Below are 19,350 nucleotides of genomic sequence, written 5' to 3' on the forward strand. Positions count from 1 at the left end.
ATTTTTTAAAATCTGGATTCAGCATTGAGCTTTGTGGTCCCCTCATCCATGTCCATAACTACTGCGCGCAAGACATGAATTGAGAGGGATAAGATGCCAATCTGTCGTCGCGTTTGCTGGATACGCGACTGGAGAAGTATTAGGGTATCATCAGCATACTCTGAAACCAACCCTGACCCCAATCTTCTCGGATGATTTTCTCCCCTGGCTTCATATAAATTCTCAGGCCTTACCACACAGGGGCTTTTGAGCGTCAGTCGCATTGGCAATGCATTCGCATTATGATAGCTGAGTTCCCACCGTAGCTCTGACTACGCATGACATTGCGATATAACTGATATGTTTGGCCAATGCGTATTTACGGCTGGTGTTCCGAACTGAAGGCAGCCGCGCCTCCATTTCCGAGTCCACAAATTAGGGGATCGGCTGGATCCGCTTCTCTTTGGCTAGTGTGATACACCAATCCACTGGTTCTCCCTAAGACCATCGGTTACAAATCTCCCATGATGCTGCGCTGGAATTCCCCCTTCTCCTTCCTGGTGCCCTTTCCCCTTTTAGCACAACCTCTGGGGCTGGGAGACATTATTCGCACTGAACGTATAAAGCACAAACCTTTGTGTCCGGGGAGGGGGGATTTTTATATGTGTGTGTTGTGTGTGTATATAATACACACACACACACCACACACACACCATGTGTTGTGCAACTATACACTGCAGCATACACTTTCACTGCTCCACAGTTTGTTGTTTTGTGTTATACATGCGTGTGTGTATATGTATATGTATGTGTGTGTATCACCCACACAACACACAAAGATGTGTGTGCAAGCAAATAAACAGCAGCTTACACTTTCAGCTGCTCCACAGTTTGTGTGTGTGGTGTGTGTGTTGTGTATTATGCGTGTGTGTATAGTATGTGCATATATATACACACACACACAAAGATGTTTGTGCAGCATATACATGCAGCATTACACTTCCGCGCTCCATAATTGTGTGTGTGTGTTGTACATGCGTTTGGGTATATGTAATGTGGAGTGTGTGTGTGTATATATATATATATCAGATACACACACACACCACACCACGATAAGTGGGATGTGCAAGCATACTACACTGCAGCAGCACACTTTCACAGCTGCTCCACCAGTTGTGTGGTGGTGGTGTGATCGTGAGCTGCATTTGCTATATGGTCTGTGTGTTATATATATAGTGTGGACGCTCATCTCGATCGCTCTAATGTGTGTTTGTGTGTGTACATACATACCGCCGTTTTCTGTTGGCCCCCTAGACATTCCCGGCTTCACACTTTTTGCAGTAAACACTATCAGTGGTGTCGTGTGTAGATCATATCGATCATAGATTATACCCACACACCACAACACACAACATTAGATATAGAACACACACAAATATATATATAAACACTCAAGCAGACAGATGTGTGTGTACACATATAAATAAGGCATCACACTTTTGGCTGTGGCACAGTGTGTTTTTGTATATATGTGTGTGTGTTTGTGTGTGTGTGTGTGTATAATTAACCTTTATTTATAAAGCACTCTAAATTTACACAACGCTGTACATACAATCTTTTTAATTGGACGGTTCCCTGCCCTCAGGCTTACAATCTAAAAAGACGCACACACACACACACACACACACACACACACACATATATATATATATATAAACTCTCATACAGACAAATGTGTGTGTACACATAAAAAATGCATCACACTTTTGGCTGTACCACTATGTATATATATATAAGTATGTATGTATGTATTTATGTGTGTGCATATACACACACACACACACACACATATATATACAGGTGGTGCATACCCCTTTCGTAAGTGGCTAAAGGCAACAAATCTCGTGATATACCGCGCTAAACAGTGACCTTATTCTTCACCCCCGGAAGTTAAAAATGTTGCGCCCCGTTCAGAGCCCCACAGAGCATGCACAAAGCTACCAATGCGCATCGGTGAATACACATTGTATTGGGCTGGTGTGGTGATCCAATCTGCACTGGCCTCGCTTTGCATGAATACGCATTGGCCGATGTGCAAGACCTCGATCCGGAAGGCCGCCCAGGTGTGGCTGAATGATGTGATATGACGCGAATATGAATCGGCCAATGCGAACTGACGCTCAAAAAGCCCCCGTGTGGTAAGGTCCTGAGTAGCATCAGGAACAAGTGCACACAACAGAAAGAATAATATCCTTCTTTAAATAAACTGCAGTCATTCTTATTGGGGAAAGAAACTAATTTCAAGTAACTAGGTATCTCTGCAACTATTTACATTAAAGCTGTGATTATACTGTTGGACTGCAAATGATCTCTGATTGACCCATACTGAGAAACTACTGTGAGCCAGTTTAGAGAACTGTGAGCTAAATGAAACAATGCTCTGACTCTTCTTGAAGGGTCTTCCTATCTTCTCATGTGGGTAACTACCTTAATTACATGTAAAGGGTAGCATCCTGTTAATGGCATACACAGATGTAAATCAACCTGCAGAAGTCTGCACTGATCAAAGATCCCCACTGGAGATACTGTAGAGACACTGAAGACACCCATGAATCCATTCCATGCATGATGGGAGTAGTAGAGTTGCAGAGAAACATCTGGCTATGTCTCTGTAGCCAGACACGAAACCTCCAGAGGACCCCAGCCGGTCTCAGTGGGGAGTTAATTGTTTTTGGTCTGGATACAGCAGTGATTCCCAAACTTTGGTCCTCCAAATGTTTTGGACTTCAACTCCCAGAATTCCTGACTTCTGGTCAAGCTGGCTAGGGTTCTGGGAATCATAGAATCATAGAGTTGGAAGAGACCGCAAGGGCCATCCAGTCCAACTCCCTGCCATGCAGGAAATCCAGATCAAAGCATCCCCGACAGATGGCCATCCAGCCTCCGTTTGAAGACCTCCAAGGAGGGAGACTCCACTACACTCCGAGGAAGTGTGTTCCACTGTGGAACAGCCCTTACTGTCAGGAAATTCCTCCTAATGTTGAGGTGGAATCTCTTTTCCTGTAGCTTGCATCCATTGCTCCGGGTCCTAGTCTCTGGAGCAGCAGAAAACAAGTTTGCTCCCTCCTCAATATGACATCCCTTCAAGTATTTAAATAGGGCTATCATATCACCTCTTAACCTTCTCTTCTCCAGGCTAAACATCCCCAGCTCCCTGAGTCGTTCCTCATAGGGCAAGGTTTCCAGACCTTTCACCATTTTAGTCGCCCTCCTTTGGACACGCTCCAGTTTCTCAATGTCCTTTTTGAATTGTGGCGCCCAGAACTGGACACAATATTCCAGGTGGGGCCTGACCAGAGCAGAATATAGTGGCACTATTACTTCCCTGGATCTAGATACGATACTTCTATTGATGCAGCCTAAAATCGCATTGGCCTTGTTAGCTGCCGCATCACACTGTTGACTCATGTTCAACTTGTGGTCTACTTGGACTCCTAGATCCCTTTCACATGTTGTCTCCTTAAGCCAGGTGTCTCCCATCCTATATCTGTGCATTTCATTTTTTCGCCCTAAGTGCAGTACCTTACATTTCTCCCTGTTGAAGTTCATTCTGTTAGCTCTGGCCCAGCTTTCTAGTCTATTCAGGTCATTTTGAATTTTGATCCTGTCCTCTGGGGTATTAGCTATTCCTCCTAATTTAGTGTCATCTGCAAATTTGATAAGTATTCCCCCAATTTTTTCCTCCAAGTCATTGATAAAGATGTTGAACAGTACTGGGCCCAGGACAGAGCCCTGTGGGACCCCACTGGTTACTTCTCTCCAGGATGAAAAGGTGCCATTGTTGAGCACCCTTTGGGTTCGGCCGGTCAACCAATTACAAATCCACTTAACAGTTGCCTTGTCAAGCCCACATTTTACAAGCTTGTTTGTGAGAATGTCATGGGGAACCCTGTTGAAGTCCAAAACACCTGGAAGACGAAGATTTGAGAATATTGGGCTACAGGTGTCCTTCCAATCAATTACTACTTGAGAGATTATATGGCTGGTCTGAGGAGTCACTGAATGGCCAGTTGTAGCATACTTAGTGTGACATGTAAAACTACTACACTATGCTGGTTCATGCAAGACTGAGGCAACAGTTTCATGCTTGATCAGACCAAAAACCTATCTAGCCCACCTTCCTCTTCCCACAGGAGTTAATCACTTGCCCCTGGAATTCTCTTGAGCAGGAGTTGAGTGAAACTATACTCTCCATCTCAGCCTCCCTATAACTTACAGAGAAATGTGTCCTTTAATAATGGAAATGATTTCTACCCATGCTGACTACTGGCTATTGATTAGGAATTGAAAATATTTGAACAATGGTTGAAAAGTATGTTTTACCAAAACTGAAAAATCCTCATGAGAAGAAACCTGGACCAATTAGAATTGCTGTGCTTTGAGGCTCATTCTGTGTAAAATTCACACCTGCTTGTTTTGCACAGAAAACAGCATTTTAAACATGAGAAATAATCTTTCAACACAGAAATAGCAATTCTGGTCAATGCATATCCATGCAATAATTAGGGATTTATTCTGCATAAAATTCCTAGATAGTTGATTCCCATATACTTACACTTTCTGTACATGAATTAATATTTCTACATTAAATATTTTTTCTACACAGAAAATACGGTTTTCTGTGAAGAAAAGGCTGTTTTATGTGCAAAACTATCACATGTGATTTTTTTTCCAGAATAAGTCCTGAATTGCGAATCACCTTTGAAAACTGTGCGGTTTCTCAGTGAGAAGAAAACTGATGAAATTACTCATTGCTACCTTCAAGAAGAAACTCAGTGGATAATTACATCCTTAAGACTTGTTGACTGTCTGTTAATGTCTCTCCTTCTTTCCTTTGAAGGGAGCTTGAATCCCTCTGAGATTGAGCCAGCTTTAGTTTAGGAGTGGTGGCTACATCAGCCATAGCTGTCATCTCAGGCCAGTAGCAGGAACAGTTTCCTTGAGTTGGTAGACCAGCTGCCAGCTTTCCTTCAGCTTGATTTAGCCTGGGGTCTGCCATCTGCTAAACCTTAGCAGTATAGTCTAAAAGAAATGTGAGTCTTTCAAGGATCTAGATGTATGGTAAAGATCTCCATTTCCCAAACCTCTCAAAAAGACTGATGTGCATAGTCCACATGACGCTAATCCACTGGGAAAGAGGTATTTGGGGAGACGTCTTGTGTCTTGTGTGCTTGTGTGCTTGAAGTAGAAGTGTGCTGAGTTTGCAGACCTTGGTGAACTTGCATGCTTTAAAAAATGCACATCAGGGTTTTTTAATGGCAGGGATCAACATGCAGCTCACCTATGTAAAGGTTAGACACCTGTTTGGAACCTTTTCACCCATAGTCATTGCAAAATGCTGGAATCTTCTTGATTACTTGATTACAGGATAATTACTTTGAAAGATGTTATTAAAGGAGCTATGCAGCACCTCCTTGTGCAGTGATATTCCCCTGGCTCAATAAAAGCAGCCAGAAGGCATCCTGATGCAGCTTTGTCTCCCAAGATACTACTTGGCCAGGGGGGAGTTATGTCTGGGACTCATGTGTTACACTAGCAGCAACTTTTAGTTACCAATATAAAAATGCTGGAAAAGCTACCCACTCTTCTAGTGCCCTAATAGGATCTTGGCAACTGACCACAAAGCTCACTGCGGTGCCACTAACATCTGTGGTGAAAACACTTTGAATCACTTGTGTCCTACCTGAGTACATTGGGCTGCAGAAGTGGGTCCCATGTTGCAAATCAGGCCATATCTGCACTGGCCAGGATATTCCTGGGGCAGCCTGTAGTATCCTGGCCCTGGGGCTGACCTGGCCTCCCCCCATTACCTGGCCCTCCATTTCCACATCAAGGTAGCTATTTGCATGGGAATCCTGGTCAGCCACTGAGTGCATCAGCCAGCATCACAGTTGCATGGTTCTGAGATCAACGTAAGGTGCTCAGCAATAATCTCATGGCTCGGCACCTCATTCTGGGCTCAGGGTGAGCAACTGGCAGCAATGATGGATGCACAGGGCAGCTTAGTGAGACACTTGCGCGGACTACCACCCCAGCATGGAAATGGAGAGATACTTTTTTAAAATTCATGCTGTTAAACCCTGGTTCTTGCACTGAATGTGCCAGACATCATCCAGACCAGGGGTAGGCAACCTGCGGCCCATGGGCCAGATGCGGCCCAGCGAGGCCTTGGGACCAGCCCCATCCCGGTCTTGCCGCCAATTGCCGCCGGGGCCTTTGGGGGGCAGTTGTCTATGGAAGCCTCAGAAACATGCATTTATATTAACATTTTTTAAAAAATCAGCCAATTTTTTCGCATGTCCTCCATTTTTTTAATAAAAAGTGTCCTCCATTTGAAAATTTGTCCTACATTTGTCCCGGTTTATTTATATATTTATTTTTTTAAAAAATTATTTAATTATTATTATTTTTTGGCTTCGGCCCCCCAGTTGTCTGAGGGACAGCAACCCGGCCCCCAGCTCAAAGAGGTTGCCTACCCCTGATCCAGACTGTTGGCATCACAACCAGGATTTAGGTCATGCATCATCCCAACAGGACACCTCCAGAAAGAAGGAAAACAGGGTTTTTGGCCCATACAGGCAGGACCTTGGAGGTCTAAATGAAGCCAGTTGTGAAAAGGGTTTTTTAAAAATATATATATTTATTAATTTTTAAAACATACATAATTTGACAGCATTTAATTACACACATACCATATGAGTTGTTAAAAAGTTGAAGACCACTGATCTCCCGTTTTCTCCTTCTGTTTGTTCTCCCTCTGCAGGTACATTCGCTCAGAACGTTCTGTCATCCTTATCAACTTCTGCCTCTCCATCATATCTTCCAATGCTCTCATCCTGATTGGGCAAACCCAGACCCGGAATAAGGTAAGGAGCTGACCTACTTGGGTTAGATGTAGTTGGGTTGTTGTGGGTTTTTTTTCTGAGCTGGAGCTTGATTTAATTCTGGGCCTTCCAGAGACTTCATTTGGTACTTAAAACGGGCACACATAACTGTTAAAAGATAAGCTTTATCGGTGTTAAATAATTCAGCAAGTGGTCTATAATGAAAGAAGCATCATAGTCCATTAGCTAAATGGGTTTCATCATCTTCCCACTTCAAATGGCAGAATCAGGCCCCTAAACAATTAATTCTACCTAGATGATCTCAGGGCTAACAATCCTGAGCCCCATTTTTGGATAGTAGGAGCAACTGGCTGAGATGCCCTCTCTTCTGTCACCAGGGTTGCATAGGGCAGAAGCAAACAAAAGAAACAAAATTATGCAGGCATGACCAAAGCTCCCATCCTAATCACTATGAAAATTATCCAAAGTGAGTTGTAACTAGGGAACTCTACTCCTCTAGTCCTTTCTCACCTGCCAGTCTTTTCTTAGTCTTGAATTGCCTGGCTAAAGTGAAACTCTGTACAAGAATTGATCCTGCTTATGCCACTGGACATATTGGGTCCAATCTTTACTGTCCAGAATACTCTGTGGGCAGCCTGGGGTATCCTGGCCTGAGAGCTTACCTGACTGTCCCCTATGACAAGGACCCTCCATTCTGACATGGGGCATCTGTTCATATGCATGTCCCACTGACTTTCTGCAAATCACTTTGATTTGGGGTCAGAACAAGGCACCCAAGGACAATCATATGGTTGGGCACCTCATTCCGGTCTCAGAGAGAGCAACTGGAGGCAGCACTGACAGTACCGGGCATCCTAGAGGGACATGTTTCAAACAATTTCCCAGTATAGGAGTGGAGGGCTCCAGATCCTTCAGAAAGATCCAGAGTGATCAGGAAAGTATTTTAGTGTGGTTAAAAGAGGTATAATCCAGAACTGAATAGGTAAAATGTCATCCTTTCTGTTCATACCAGGACCAGAATTTTGGCAGTGGCATCACAAGGGTTGGCATCACCCAGTATGATAACTCATGGTTTCACCACCACCACCCCACTGGCCACCTCCCAAACCACACCCTTCAGAATCCTTAGTAATGGTTTTTGTAGTAATGTTACTGAGAAATTGTAACTCCCATATATCACTGGATGTAAATGGGATTCGTTCTGAATAAGCAAGTACCAAAATTAAAATGATACCTTTAAATTACAATATCATACACAGAGCCATAATGTGTTTACATGTGCGTAGTTGTAGGTGGTTAAAGTGAAAATTTGGCAAGATGTGATGTTTATAAAGAAATAATTAAAGGTTTTTTTAAAAAAACTTTAAAACCTTAAAATTTTAGGATATGATTATTATTATTATTATTATTATTTAAAAAATTAAAGCCTTAAGGCTTCTCCTGCCACTGAGGCTTATCCCCCACACACCATCTCTTCCACTGGGCTTCAGAATTTTAAAAGGATGCAGGGGAATGCCACATCCGGCCAAAAGGCAAAGGTTTGGGAAGCAGTGGTGTCACCCCCTTTCAGAATGTCACCTAGTGTGGTCCACACTCCCTGCACCTCCCTAGTGTCACCCCTGCATTTGGGCCATGCGTTCCCTGGTCTCCGTGCCAAAAGGAGGGGGGCTTTTTTTTTCTTTTCTTTTTTCTTTGGCCCATGCAGACAAGGCCTCAGGCCATCATGCTGATAAGGACTCTAGAAACCATCTGCTTGATGGTAGGGGCACACCCACTATATTCCTCTACACCAACTTAAAGGCTGATCCCTGGTTTTTGCTTTTGCTAAATCATTTCATCATCAAAGCACGCAACTACATGGCAAACGAATTACCTATTTATCAGTCTCTGTCTTGGAGAATCTGGGAAGCTTTCAGAGAGCCCCTGCTAAAAAAGAAAGATAGAAAAGGCTTCAGATGAGATGCTTTTTGAGTAGCTGCCTGCAGTTCGCTGCCTCTGGCGCTGTACAAGAACAGGACTAGCTTGTGAGGTTGAGTGGTTTTTATCTCTCAAATTCAAAAGGACAGATTGACCAAAGAGAGCCAGGGGAGCGTGTTCCACTTAATAAATGTTCTGCTCTTCCGTAGCGCCTTTTTCATCTACTAGGCCTGGAGCCAATTCCTGACCTTAATTAAGGAATCCTAACCCAGCCCTCCCTACCTAGGTAGGTAAAGGGAAAGGAATTGCTTGTTGTAGGTGCGAGAGATGGAAAAGAAATTCACATTAAATGAGGTTTTCTACAGAAAATCATGACCTGTGAGATTATTCACAGACCCCGCATATATCTTTTTGGATTCCCCTGATCAGGAGGAAATTGTGAGCATCGCATTCTCTCCATCTTTCCCTGTTGAATTATGCACAAGTAAATACATAGGCCTAAAAATACACGGAAACCTACGTTGTGCTTCTCTTGTATAAATCTACATTCCCATAGTTAAGAGATGGTTGTGCTATTTTTTAAGTTAATGTGTACGCATATATATGTGTGTATGTGTGTGTATATATACACACACATACACAGACCACCTTTTTTCCTAGAATGGGACTCAGTACGTCTTAATTGGCTATGTTTTTATCTAAAACAAATTAAAACAGTGTTAAAATTTTAATTAAAACAAAGAATGGCTAAAATCTTACAGTGCAAAACTTAAAAACAATTAAACAAACATTGCTACTAAATGCACAAAGTTCAAAAAGAAATTAAAACATAAAACAGTGGGCCCACTGTATCAGCAGGCTAGCAACCTGCGGGTGTGACTGCTTGCAGATTCCCATGCCTTATATTATTCAGTGGTGGTGCATGCACATGGACACACTCGCATGAACACAGGCAGGCTACCCATTTAATAATATGGGAATTGAATGTCTCTGTTTTTGCCCATCCCCAGGGGGGCCTGGAACCCAAACCTCATGGATAGGAAAGGTCCATTGAAAAAAAGACTGAAGCACAGGAGAGCATGTTAGCGAACCTTTCTCTTATATGAGTTAAGAGTCAAAGGCCTGCTTAAATATAAAGGCCTTTGTCTGTCAGCAGGGAGAGAGTAGAAATGGTGCAAATGAACCTCTTGCTGGAGGGAGTTCCATGGCCTAGGAGCATCCACTGAGATGGCCTTCTCCCAAGTCTTCAGCAAGCGTCTTACACCACCACCCTTCTGTTGGATACCACTACAATCGTCCGTCCATATGTGCAGACTTGGAGTCAGCAGTCTCGCTCTTTGTGGGAGAGATGAGCTGCTATCTTTAAAATGGGTGGACATGCGCTCCACAGGCACATGCACCATTATTCTCTATGGGACTTGAATATGTCTGAGATGGAGTGACAGCAAATTGATGCCACACTCATTGCTACAGTGAAGATGTACCCGCAGACGTATTTGGAACAAATACTTTGTTCAAAAAAACCCAAAACCCCAGCACATTTATTGGAACAAGTCATCAACTACAGCATTTTCTGCACATAAAGTGCTATTTTCTGCTCTGGAAAATGCTGTTTACTGTATAGAAAATGATGTTTTCTGTTAAAAAGATACTATATGTGAGTTATTCAAAGGGTATGTCCTGAACTGTGAATACTCTTCAAAAACTACACTGTTTTTGAAGACTTTCTTGCAGATGGAAAAAAAATGGTAAAATTACTCACTGATTTCTTCCAGAATACAATTAGTGAAGAATTACACCCCGAGTAGTTCCCTACACTCTACAAAATATCTGAATCATTTCAAAGTAATTTACCCCAGATTCAGGCAGTTATTTACAGATTGTAAGGGATGAATCAGATCCTCTGTCTGTCTGTCTAGCTATCTAGTTATCTAGCTAGCTATCCATCTATCCAAACACACACACACACGCACGCATGCATACACACTTATGTGGGTGTGAGTGTATATCCAAACACACACACACAACTCTTGAGTTCATTTCATTTGGACTGCACCATTCTGCATTTCCTCCCTGTTTGCACAAAAATGGTACATGTTTGGAAACAATTATTCACATTTTTGTACTCATACTTTTCAATGTTTTCTATCTTCCTTCTTTTCTCTTGATGTTCCCCCTGGCCTCAGCATTTCTATAAAAATCATTGTTGTTGTGTGCCTTCAAGTAGTTTTAGATTTATGGGAACTGTAAAGTGTATGATCACAAGGTTTTGTTAGCAAGTTTTGTTCAGACAGGGTTGTCTTTACCTTCCTCTAAAGCCCAAGATCACCCAATAGGTTTCTGTGGCCAAGCAAGGATTCAAACCTGGGTCTCCCAGAGCCCTAATCTGACCCTCAAACCACTACACTACACTGGCTCTTAAAATTGGGAGGATCCCAGTTATTATTATTGTTATAAATTATAAATTATTGTAAATATTTGTTATAAATATAACAACAATATATTGGCATCACTTTAACTGCTTGGGTCTTCTTTAACAATTAGTTCTGACATGGAGGGGGGGTGGTGGTTAACTTCTATTAGTCTTACAGTGGATGCTGCCTCGCCTTCTCCCTTTGCTCATTCCCTGTCATATAGAGACTTTTTTCCCCATCAGGGCACATCTGGAGAATCCATCTCTGAATTTGCAAAAAGCTTTGAAGATGAAAGGGACACATTAAAACGATGTATATTTTTGCTGCCGGTCACATTAGACAAAGGGAAAGGGCTCCACCGTAGATACTCTCAGCTGCAGCTTGGCAGCCTTATTTATTATGAAAGCACGCTTGGCTAAGCTTTATCTCCTGCTTCAAAGGACAAAAAATATAATAATAATGCGTTCACTTCTGAAGGTAGGAAGGAAAGATACTTGATGGGTTAGAACCCCAGAAAGGTAATTATGCCTAGAACCACTGCTTCATTTGGCAGTAATTACTGAAATATTTGGTTTAGGGCTAGGTTAATGGAGGCAATGAATGTATCTGTATCAGATCAGACTACTTTTTGGAAAAGTTGCTTTTGTTGGACTTCCATGCCCTGGTGGTCACTGATGCTGGAGGAGAGATTTTATTTGCTTGCATGTTTTTTTGGAACTGTGGACTGAAATAACTATTCATAGAATCAGTGAATTCCAGAGCTGGAAGGGACCAGCAAGGCCATCTATTCAAACCCCCTGCCGTGCAGGAATACATGACTAAAGCACCCCTGAGAGATGGCCACCCAACCTCTGGTTAAAAACCATTACCCCAAATGTGCAGATACACATTTGTCTGAGGGTCTAATTGCGCATTTCATGACTTGGGCCAGCTGCATAACTTAGGCCCAAAAACACATTCCAGAAATAATCCAGTTTAAGACTGCTTTAACTGCCCTGGCTCAATGCTAGGTAATTGTGGGGACTGTAGTTTTGTGACACATTTAGCCTTCTCTGTCAGAGAGCTCTGGAGCCACAGTAAACTACAATTCCCAGGTCTCCCTAACACTGACTCAAGGCAGGTAAACTGGTCTCAGACTGGATTATTTCTGGAGTGTGTTTTGGACCATTACTACTCAACACAAGGATTGTAATGCATGTGAAAATGTTTGCCACACAAACCTGATGTAGGAGCTAGGTTTATGTATTCCTGTTCTCTGTTTCTTTCAGCCTAACTGATTGCTCTCTTTCCCCTACAGATCTTTTTGTTTTTCTTCATATATGTCTTTTTCACTCTGTCTTTCCAGGTGATATGCACCTTGGTGGCAGCCTTCTTGCACTTTTTCTTCCTCTCCTCCTTCTGCTGGGTGCTGACGGAAGCCTGGCAATCATACATGGCTGTGACTGGCAGGTTACGCAACCGCATCATCCGCAAACGCTTCCTATGTCTTGGATGGGGTGAGGGTCTCTCGCTCATACCTGGATGCTTGAAAAGAAAATAATCTCATATGTTACTAAATCAGTTAATAGATTTGTTGTTTTCGCTATTGTGTGCCTTCAAGTAATTTCCAGTTTATGTCAACCCTATCATCTGTACAAGATTTGTACAGAAGGAGGGTTTCTTTTGCCTTCCTCTGTGGCTGAGAGTGTGTGACTTGCCCAAGGTCACCTAGGGTTTCCATGGCTGAATGGGCATTCAAACTCTGGTCTCTAGAGGCATAGTCCAACCCTTAAACCTCTACTCTGTGCTGATTCACAGCTATCATATATTAAAATCCTGTTGCTGATCCCAGCTACAGTCAAACCACTACCCCATGCTGGCACAAAAGTGAAATTCTCTTTGCTATTTTCTCTATCTTCCCCTCTATCTCTGTCTCCATCCATTTTGAGAAAACATCTTCCAAAAAGCCTGGCTTAAGGCAAGGTGGGCAAAGTGGGGTGAGCAGATACAGCCACTGAGCTCCAGTTTGCAAAATCAAACAGGGTTTATTATGTGCATTGACAGATAAAGGTAAATGTGTCACAAAAATACAATTCCCAGAATTCCCTAGCATTGAGCCAGGGCAGTTAAAGCGGTCTCAAACTGGATTAATTTTGCAGCGTGTTTTGGACCTATATCTCCTGCTCCTTTTAGCTTTTTCTAGGATAATCTATTAACCCCTGGGATTTCCCTCAAGGTGACATTAATATGAATGGGACTCTGCAGCAAATTTAAAAGGAACTGCTTCAATCTTTACTGATGAAGTCATTAGAGAATTAAATGGAGGACATTTGGGCTCATGTCCTGCCCTAGCTGAAACATCCTTGATGGCAGCAAAATGAAAACCATCCCAAAGAGCAATGGCACAGTTGTAGCCTATTGTGTCAGAGAATACTTTGGCAGGATGGAGAGAAACAGCAGCCAGTAACGGTCAATATAATATTGTCAGCCTTCTTCTGTAGCCATAGATTTTACATCCACTGATTCATCATTTATAGTGTGTGTGTGTGTGTGTGTGTGTGTGTGTGTGTGTGTGTGTATATATATATATATTCCAAAAAGCAAACCTTGATTTTCCTATTTTATGTAAGGAATGCCATTTTACTATGCCATTGTATATAATGGTAATTGAGCATCCCTGGATTTTGTTATCCTTGGGAGTCCTGGAACGAAACTCTAACAGATACCAAGGGCCCACTGTATATAATTATTAACAAATATGTAAATATGTAAAATGTAAAATGAGTAAAACATTTCAGCTGCCGCCTTTTTCCATTACTGAAAAATTAAATGGAGCTGCATCCAAGGTGGCACTTTGTTTTCAGCATTCCTTGGTGGATGATGGTACTGTCTCATTCATTGGGTCACCATTAAGTTGAAGCTGACTTGGCAGTAAATAACAAGAAGATATGCATAGTACTATCCTGTTAAAAAACAAAATGCTGGTCAAGACTTTCCTGTAGCATGCCTCAGTCACTAACAGTATGTTGGCTATTTAAGAAATTTACACCAGAGTATAAGAAAATGGCCATACTTGGTAGATTTCCACACCTGTGTGGAACATACCCTTTCATCCTGATTCTCGGCTGCTATTACAATCACCACAGCACCTCAATAATGTTTCCTGAGTGACATTTGGATTCATTAAAATATTTGTGTATATATCCACTTTGGAGTTGCCATCCTCATAGATTGTGCCAAATGAGATGGCTGATGGGAAGACCATTCATCTACTCCATGTATGACTACATCTGGATCCAACCCATTCCTCTTGAGCTCACACTTCAAGTGGATGGTTGTGCTTCTTAAGAATCTCCCAGATTAAAAACCCCTGAAATGCAGAAAGTGCACATTTAATGGCAAAATGTTCAGCAAAATCTTCTCTCCAGTGTGCTGGATTATTTTGTTTGGGGGATTTAGACATGGGAAAGAGCAGAAGTGACTGGTATCTCCTGTGTCAGTGAAGCAGTAAATCTGGTCTGGGTTTTCATCTGTAATTTAAAACAGTTTTGCAAGGTGCTTAACCCTATCCTCAAAATTGGCACTTTAGACAGCACTTTAAAAGTTCAGACTCAAACCTGAAGCAGATTCACTGCCCTGCTTATATGGAATATGTCCATTCCCAACTCCAGCCTAAATGGCTACCACCCTGAATTTTCCACCTTTCTCTGCTACCCTTTTCTCTGTAGCATGCATAATAGCTCTCTAACTCAAGGTTTTCTCTCCAGGGAGATTCTCCATTTACTGTTGCTTAGGTTTATTGACTCAGAGGACTTTAATTTATTTGCTTTTCGTCTTACCTCATCTAATCCTAGTTTAATTGTCATTTAATATCCTTTGAAAGCCTGGCAGTCAAGAGAGGATTCTGATTCATCAGCCTGGTTAACACATTGTCACCCATGACTATGACATCCTTTATACAGAATTCTTTTCAACCGCTCATTGAACTATATGCTTCTTTGATTTTGCAGGGGGGGGGGGAGCAACATTGGTGATGATAAGGATTTAGACCTGCTCTCCAACTGTTGTTGTGAGCCTTCAAGTTATTTCTGACTTAATGGCAAGCCCAAGGAGATCTTGTTGCCATGTTGTTGTGGCTAGATTTGTTCAAGGGAGGTTGTCACTGCCTTCCCCTCAAACTGACAGAATGTAACTTGTCCAAAGCCATCCAAAGGGTTTTCATGGCCAAGTGAGGATTCATATCCTGGTTTTCTTGAAGTCCTGGTCCATCACTCAAAGCACTACACCACAATTGCTCTTCCTATCCTAATTTAGCTATGAGTAAGTCCAGGAGTCAAGAAATGAGAAGAAGACAAAGGACCTCTACAGACGGGTGGCTCAATGTCACCCATTTTTGCCTCCAAAGAAGGCCACGGCAACCACATACCATGGCCACCAGAGGAACCAAAAAGATTCCACTTCTGGGCAGTTTCTTTTTGCATCCCAAAAGGGGAGTCATAGGCACACTCATGCACCATGATGATGCCCCTTGTGCACAGCACCGTTTAGACACTGCACATAACGAGCATCATCATGATGCATGCTGTGTGGATGGGCAAGTGCCAAGAGGGCATCTGGGTGGCGCAGTAAGGGCTTTGAGCATGCGGACACTCAGCCCTTACCACGTGTGCCGGTCTATACTACCCCTAAGAATGGGAAAGGCAGCCATGAAAAAACTGGACAAAATCCTAAAGTGTAAAGATATATAACTGAAGACTAAAGTTACAATGGTCCAAGCCATTATATTCCCCAACACCATGTAAGATTGTGAGAGCTGGACAGGGAAGAAAGTGGATAAGACGAAAATCATCTCATTTGAGATGTGGTGCTGGAGAAGAGTACTTGAGAATATATTGAGCAGCCAAATAGATAACAAATGGATCCTTGAACAGATCAGGCTTGAACTCTCCAAGAGTCCCTCAAATCTCCCCTGAAGCCCTTCTTTTTATTCCATAACTCAACCAAACTGGCCACCAAGAGTATTGTCTCAAGGTCACACAGTGGCTTTCTCTGTTTGAGTTTTCTAGAGTTGTAGTACAACACTCTAACCATCGCACTGGTTCCAAGGATGCAACTCTACACTGCTAAATTAATGCAGTTTGAAACCGCTTTAATTGCCATGGCTCCATGTTATGGAATTTGTAGCTTTGTGCGATAGACTTCTCTGCCAAAGAACTCTGGTGCCACAACAAAGTACACATCCCAGAATTTCATAAGATGGAGCCATGACCATTAAAGTGGTGTCAAACTGCATTAATTCTGCAGTGTGGCAGCAGCCAAAGTCACCTTAGATGACTGCTAAAGCTATTTCCATTGCTAGGAATTGTATGGACTGGGACATCCTTAAGAAGCACTGGTATAGAAAGGGCAACAACTGAAGAAATCCACCAAATGCCTTCTATACAATCTGACTCAAATCTCATTGCATCCATAGCAAGGGTTTTTGTCATTGGGAAGCTAAGCCCAGGCTGTCAAGTGATCTCACTCACTCTTAAAATTTGTCCTTCCTTAGCCGTGAGATAGGTTGCTTATCATTGTCACAAGGAGATGGGTGTTAAATGATGGGCAGGGTTTCCTTAGGTAAAGAGGCAGATATTCTTGTCTTAATAACTCAGCCATGGGAGACCAAGAGGATGGGATGCAGACATTGAATTAAGATCCGGATGCAAAGAGTCCTTCATATAAAATTCTCACTAGGAATATTTATGAGAATTTTAACAAGTTGGACTTTTTGTTTTCAGTTCAACTCCTAAGCATTTTGTCACGGTTTGAGCTTTATACTGCAAATCTGGAGCAATTGATTCAAATCCTCGCTCAGCCACGGAAACCCACAAAGTGACCTTATGCAAGTTACTTTCACTCCACTTCAGAGGAAGGCAAACCTCCTCTGAACAAATCTTGCAAAAAATCAACAACCTTGTGATAGGTTTACCTTCGATTTGCCATGAGCTGGAAGAAACTTGAAGGCAACAAATTTTATAATCCCCTAGCCTTTTGTGGCTGTAGTAAAATTATATATATGTGTGTGTGTGTGTGTGTGTGTGTATATATATACACACACACACACACATACACACATATGAATAAGTGTGTGTGTGTGTATACACACACACACACACACACACATACATACATACACACATATGAATAGTACAAACTGTGGAGTTTACACATTTAAGGACACCATTCCAAGGCCAAGGATCATATATCATGTGCAAGTAGTATAAATCTGCACTCAATTTTGCAATGCAAAAATAATGCAGTTTGACACCACTTTAACTTACATGACTCCATCCCATTGAATCCTGACATAGAAGGCTAAATATCTCACTAAACTGCAAATCCCAGAATTCCACAGCATTGAGCCATGACAGTTAAAGCAGTGCCAAACTGCATTATTTCTGCAGTGCAGATGCAGTACACCACCTTTTAGATAAATAACAACATCGTGTGACCAAATTCATATCTGCCAGTGGGAAGAGTTTAGCACCCAAAATTTGGATGAATAAATTTTCCAGTTTCACTTTCCTCCACTTTCAGTTGCTGTTCTTTTTTAAAGTCTGGTCTTTCCACTTTAAATATGAAGAAATATGCACATTTGGTTAAAGTCATATCAAAAATAAACTGAAGCAAAGTTCTCACTCATCCCCATCAAGTTGTATTATTAGAAGGTGAAGGGATGATTCAAACTCACTCACAAAAGTCCTTAAAGGTATCATGATTGTTGTTGTTGTGCGCCTGGAAGTCATTTCCAACTGGCCCTAAGTCAAACCTATTCTGAGGTTTTCTGGAGCAGAGAGAGTGTGACACATCCAAAGTCACCCAGCAGGTTTCCATAGCTGAGCAGAGTCGAACTCTGTTCTCCAGTCTCCTAGTTCTATGCTCAAACCACTACACCACACTGAATCTCTCCTCCATCCTTAGATAGTTAAAAGTAAAACATCCTAATGAGACATGAACATATTGAGAAGAGTTTGGAAGTACAAAGGGTGCAACAGAATCAAGCATCAAATTGGCTTGTCATTTTCAGTTGTAGTCTGCCTTCAAGTTGTTTCTGAATTACCGAAAGCTTGAGTGTTGGACCTTATGATTCTGGAGACCTGGGTTTGAATCCCCTCTTGGCCATGGAAATCCAGTGGAAAACCCTCTCTGAAGAAACTTACCAAGAAAACCCCATGATAAGAGGAATGACTTGAAAGCATACAACAACAACAACCCTAAGGTGGACCTGTAATAGGGTTTTCTTGGCAAGATTTGTTCGGAGAGGGTTTGTCCTTGCCTTCCTTTGAAGCTGAGAAAGTGTGTCTTGCCTGAGGTCACCAGGTGGAACACCAGAGCTGAGCAAGGATTGAAAGCCAGGTTTCCCAAAGTCTGAGACTATCTCTCAGATCACTGCACCACACATGGTTGTTATTTTCAAACACAAATAAAACTGAGAAACAAAGCCTGACTCAGAACTCCATCTTCTGGCATCATGTTGGTCACTGCAAATCTTCATGAGGTCCCACAGGATTTAAAATATTCATTCATCATTTTATTCATTGGATATATGATCACCTTTCTCCTGATATGGGACCTGAGGATGGCTATAAGTTAAAACTAAATGTAGTGTGAAAACTGTAGGGAGCACAAACGTTACAAATCATATTAAGAGCATTAATTTAAAACAGTTTAAAAGGCATAATCATGATGATAAAAATATACACCACACTCTAACGGAAAGACCTCCTACCGTGGCCAGCTTAACACTGAATGAAGAGAGAACCAATCTTGCTTCTTTAGGTGCCATGGCTCAGTGCTATGGAATCCTGGGATTTGTAGTTTTGTGAGCTGTTCAGTCCTCTCCATCAGAGAGCTCTGGTGCCACAAGAAACTACAAATCCCAGAATTCCATAACATTGAGCCATATCAGTTAAGGCAGTGTCCAACTGCATTAATTCTGCAATGTGGTAGCAGCCTTAGTGTGCCTACTTCATCATTTGGGACAAACAGAGCAAGAGCAAAAAAATGGAAGGGGTCAAGTCCAGACCCAGCAAGCAACCAACAAGCAATAGCAATAGCAAGTACATTTCTATACTGCTTATCAGTGCACTTAAGCACTCCCTAAGCAGTTTACA

The 19,350-nt window shown here is 42.1% G+C and overlaps 1 protein-coding gene across 2 annotated transcripts in view; it reads left to right on the plus strand.

Annotated features, from left to right (window-relative positions):
- LOC121929579 (adhesion G protein-coupled receptor B1-like) overlaps positions 1-19,350 on the plus strand; it is a 222,386-nt gene that overhangs the window by 144,840 nt on the left and 58,196 nt on the right. For both annotated transcript variants that reach the window (XM_042465272.1, XM_042465273.1), the window contains exons 11-12: positions 6,803-6,905; positions 12,561-12,711. In XM_042465272.1, coding sequence (XP_042321206.1) covers positions 6,803-6,905; positions 12,561-12,711 — 254 coding nt within the window. The remainder of the gene's footprint in view (positions 1-6,802; positions 6,906-12,560; positions 12,712-19,350) is intronic.

The sequence above is a fragment of the Sceloporus undulatus genome, chromosome 4, assembly GCF_019175285.1.
Source record: "Sceloporus undulatus isolate JIND9_A2432 ecotype Alabama chromosome 4, SceUnd_v1.1, whole genome shotgun sequence".
NCBI classification, from domain to species: Eukaryota; Metazoa; Chordata; class Lepidosauria; order Squamata; family Phrynosomatidae; genus Sceloporus; species Sceloporus undulatus.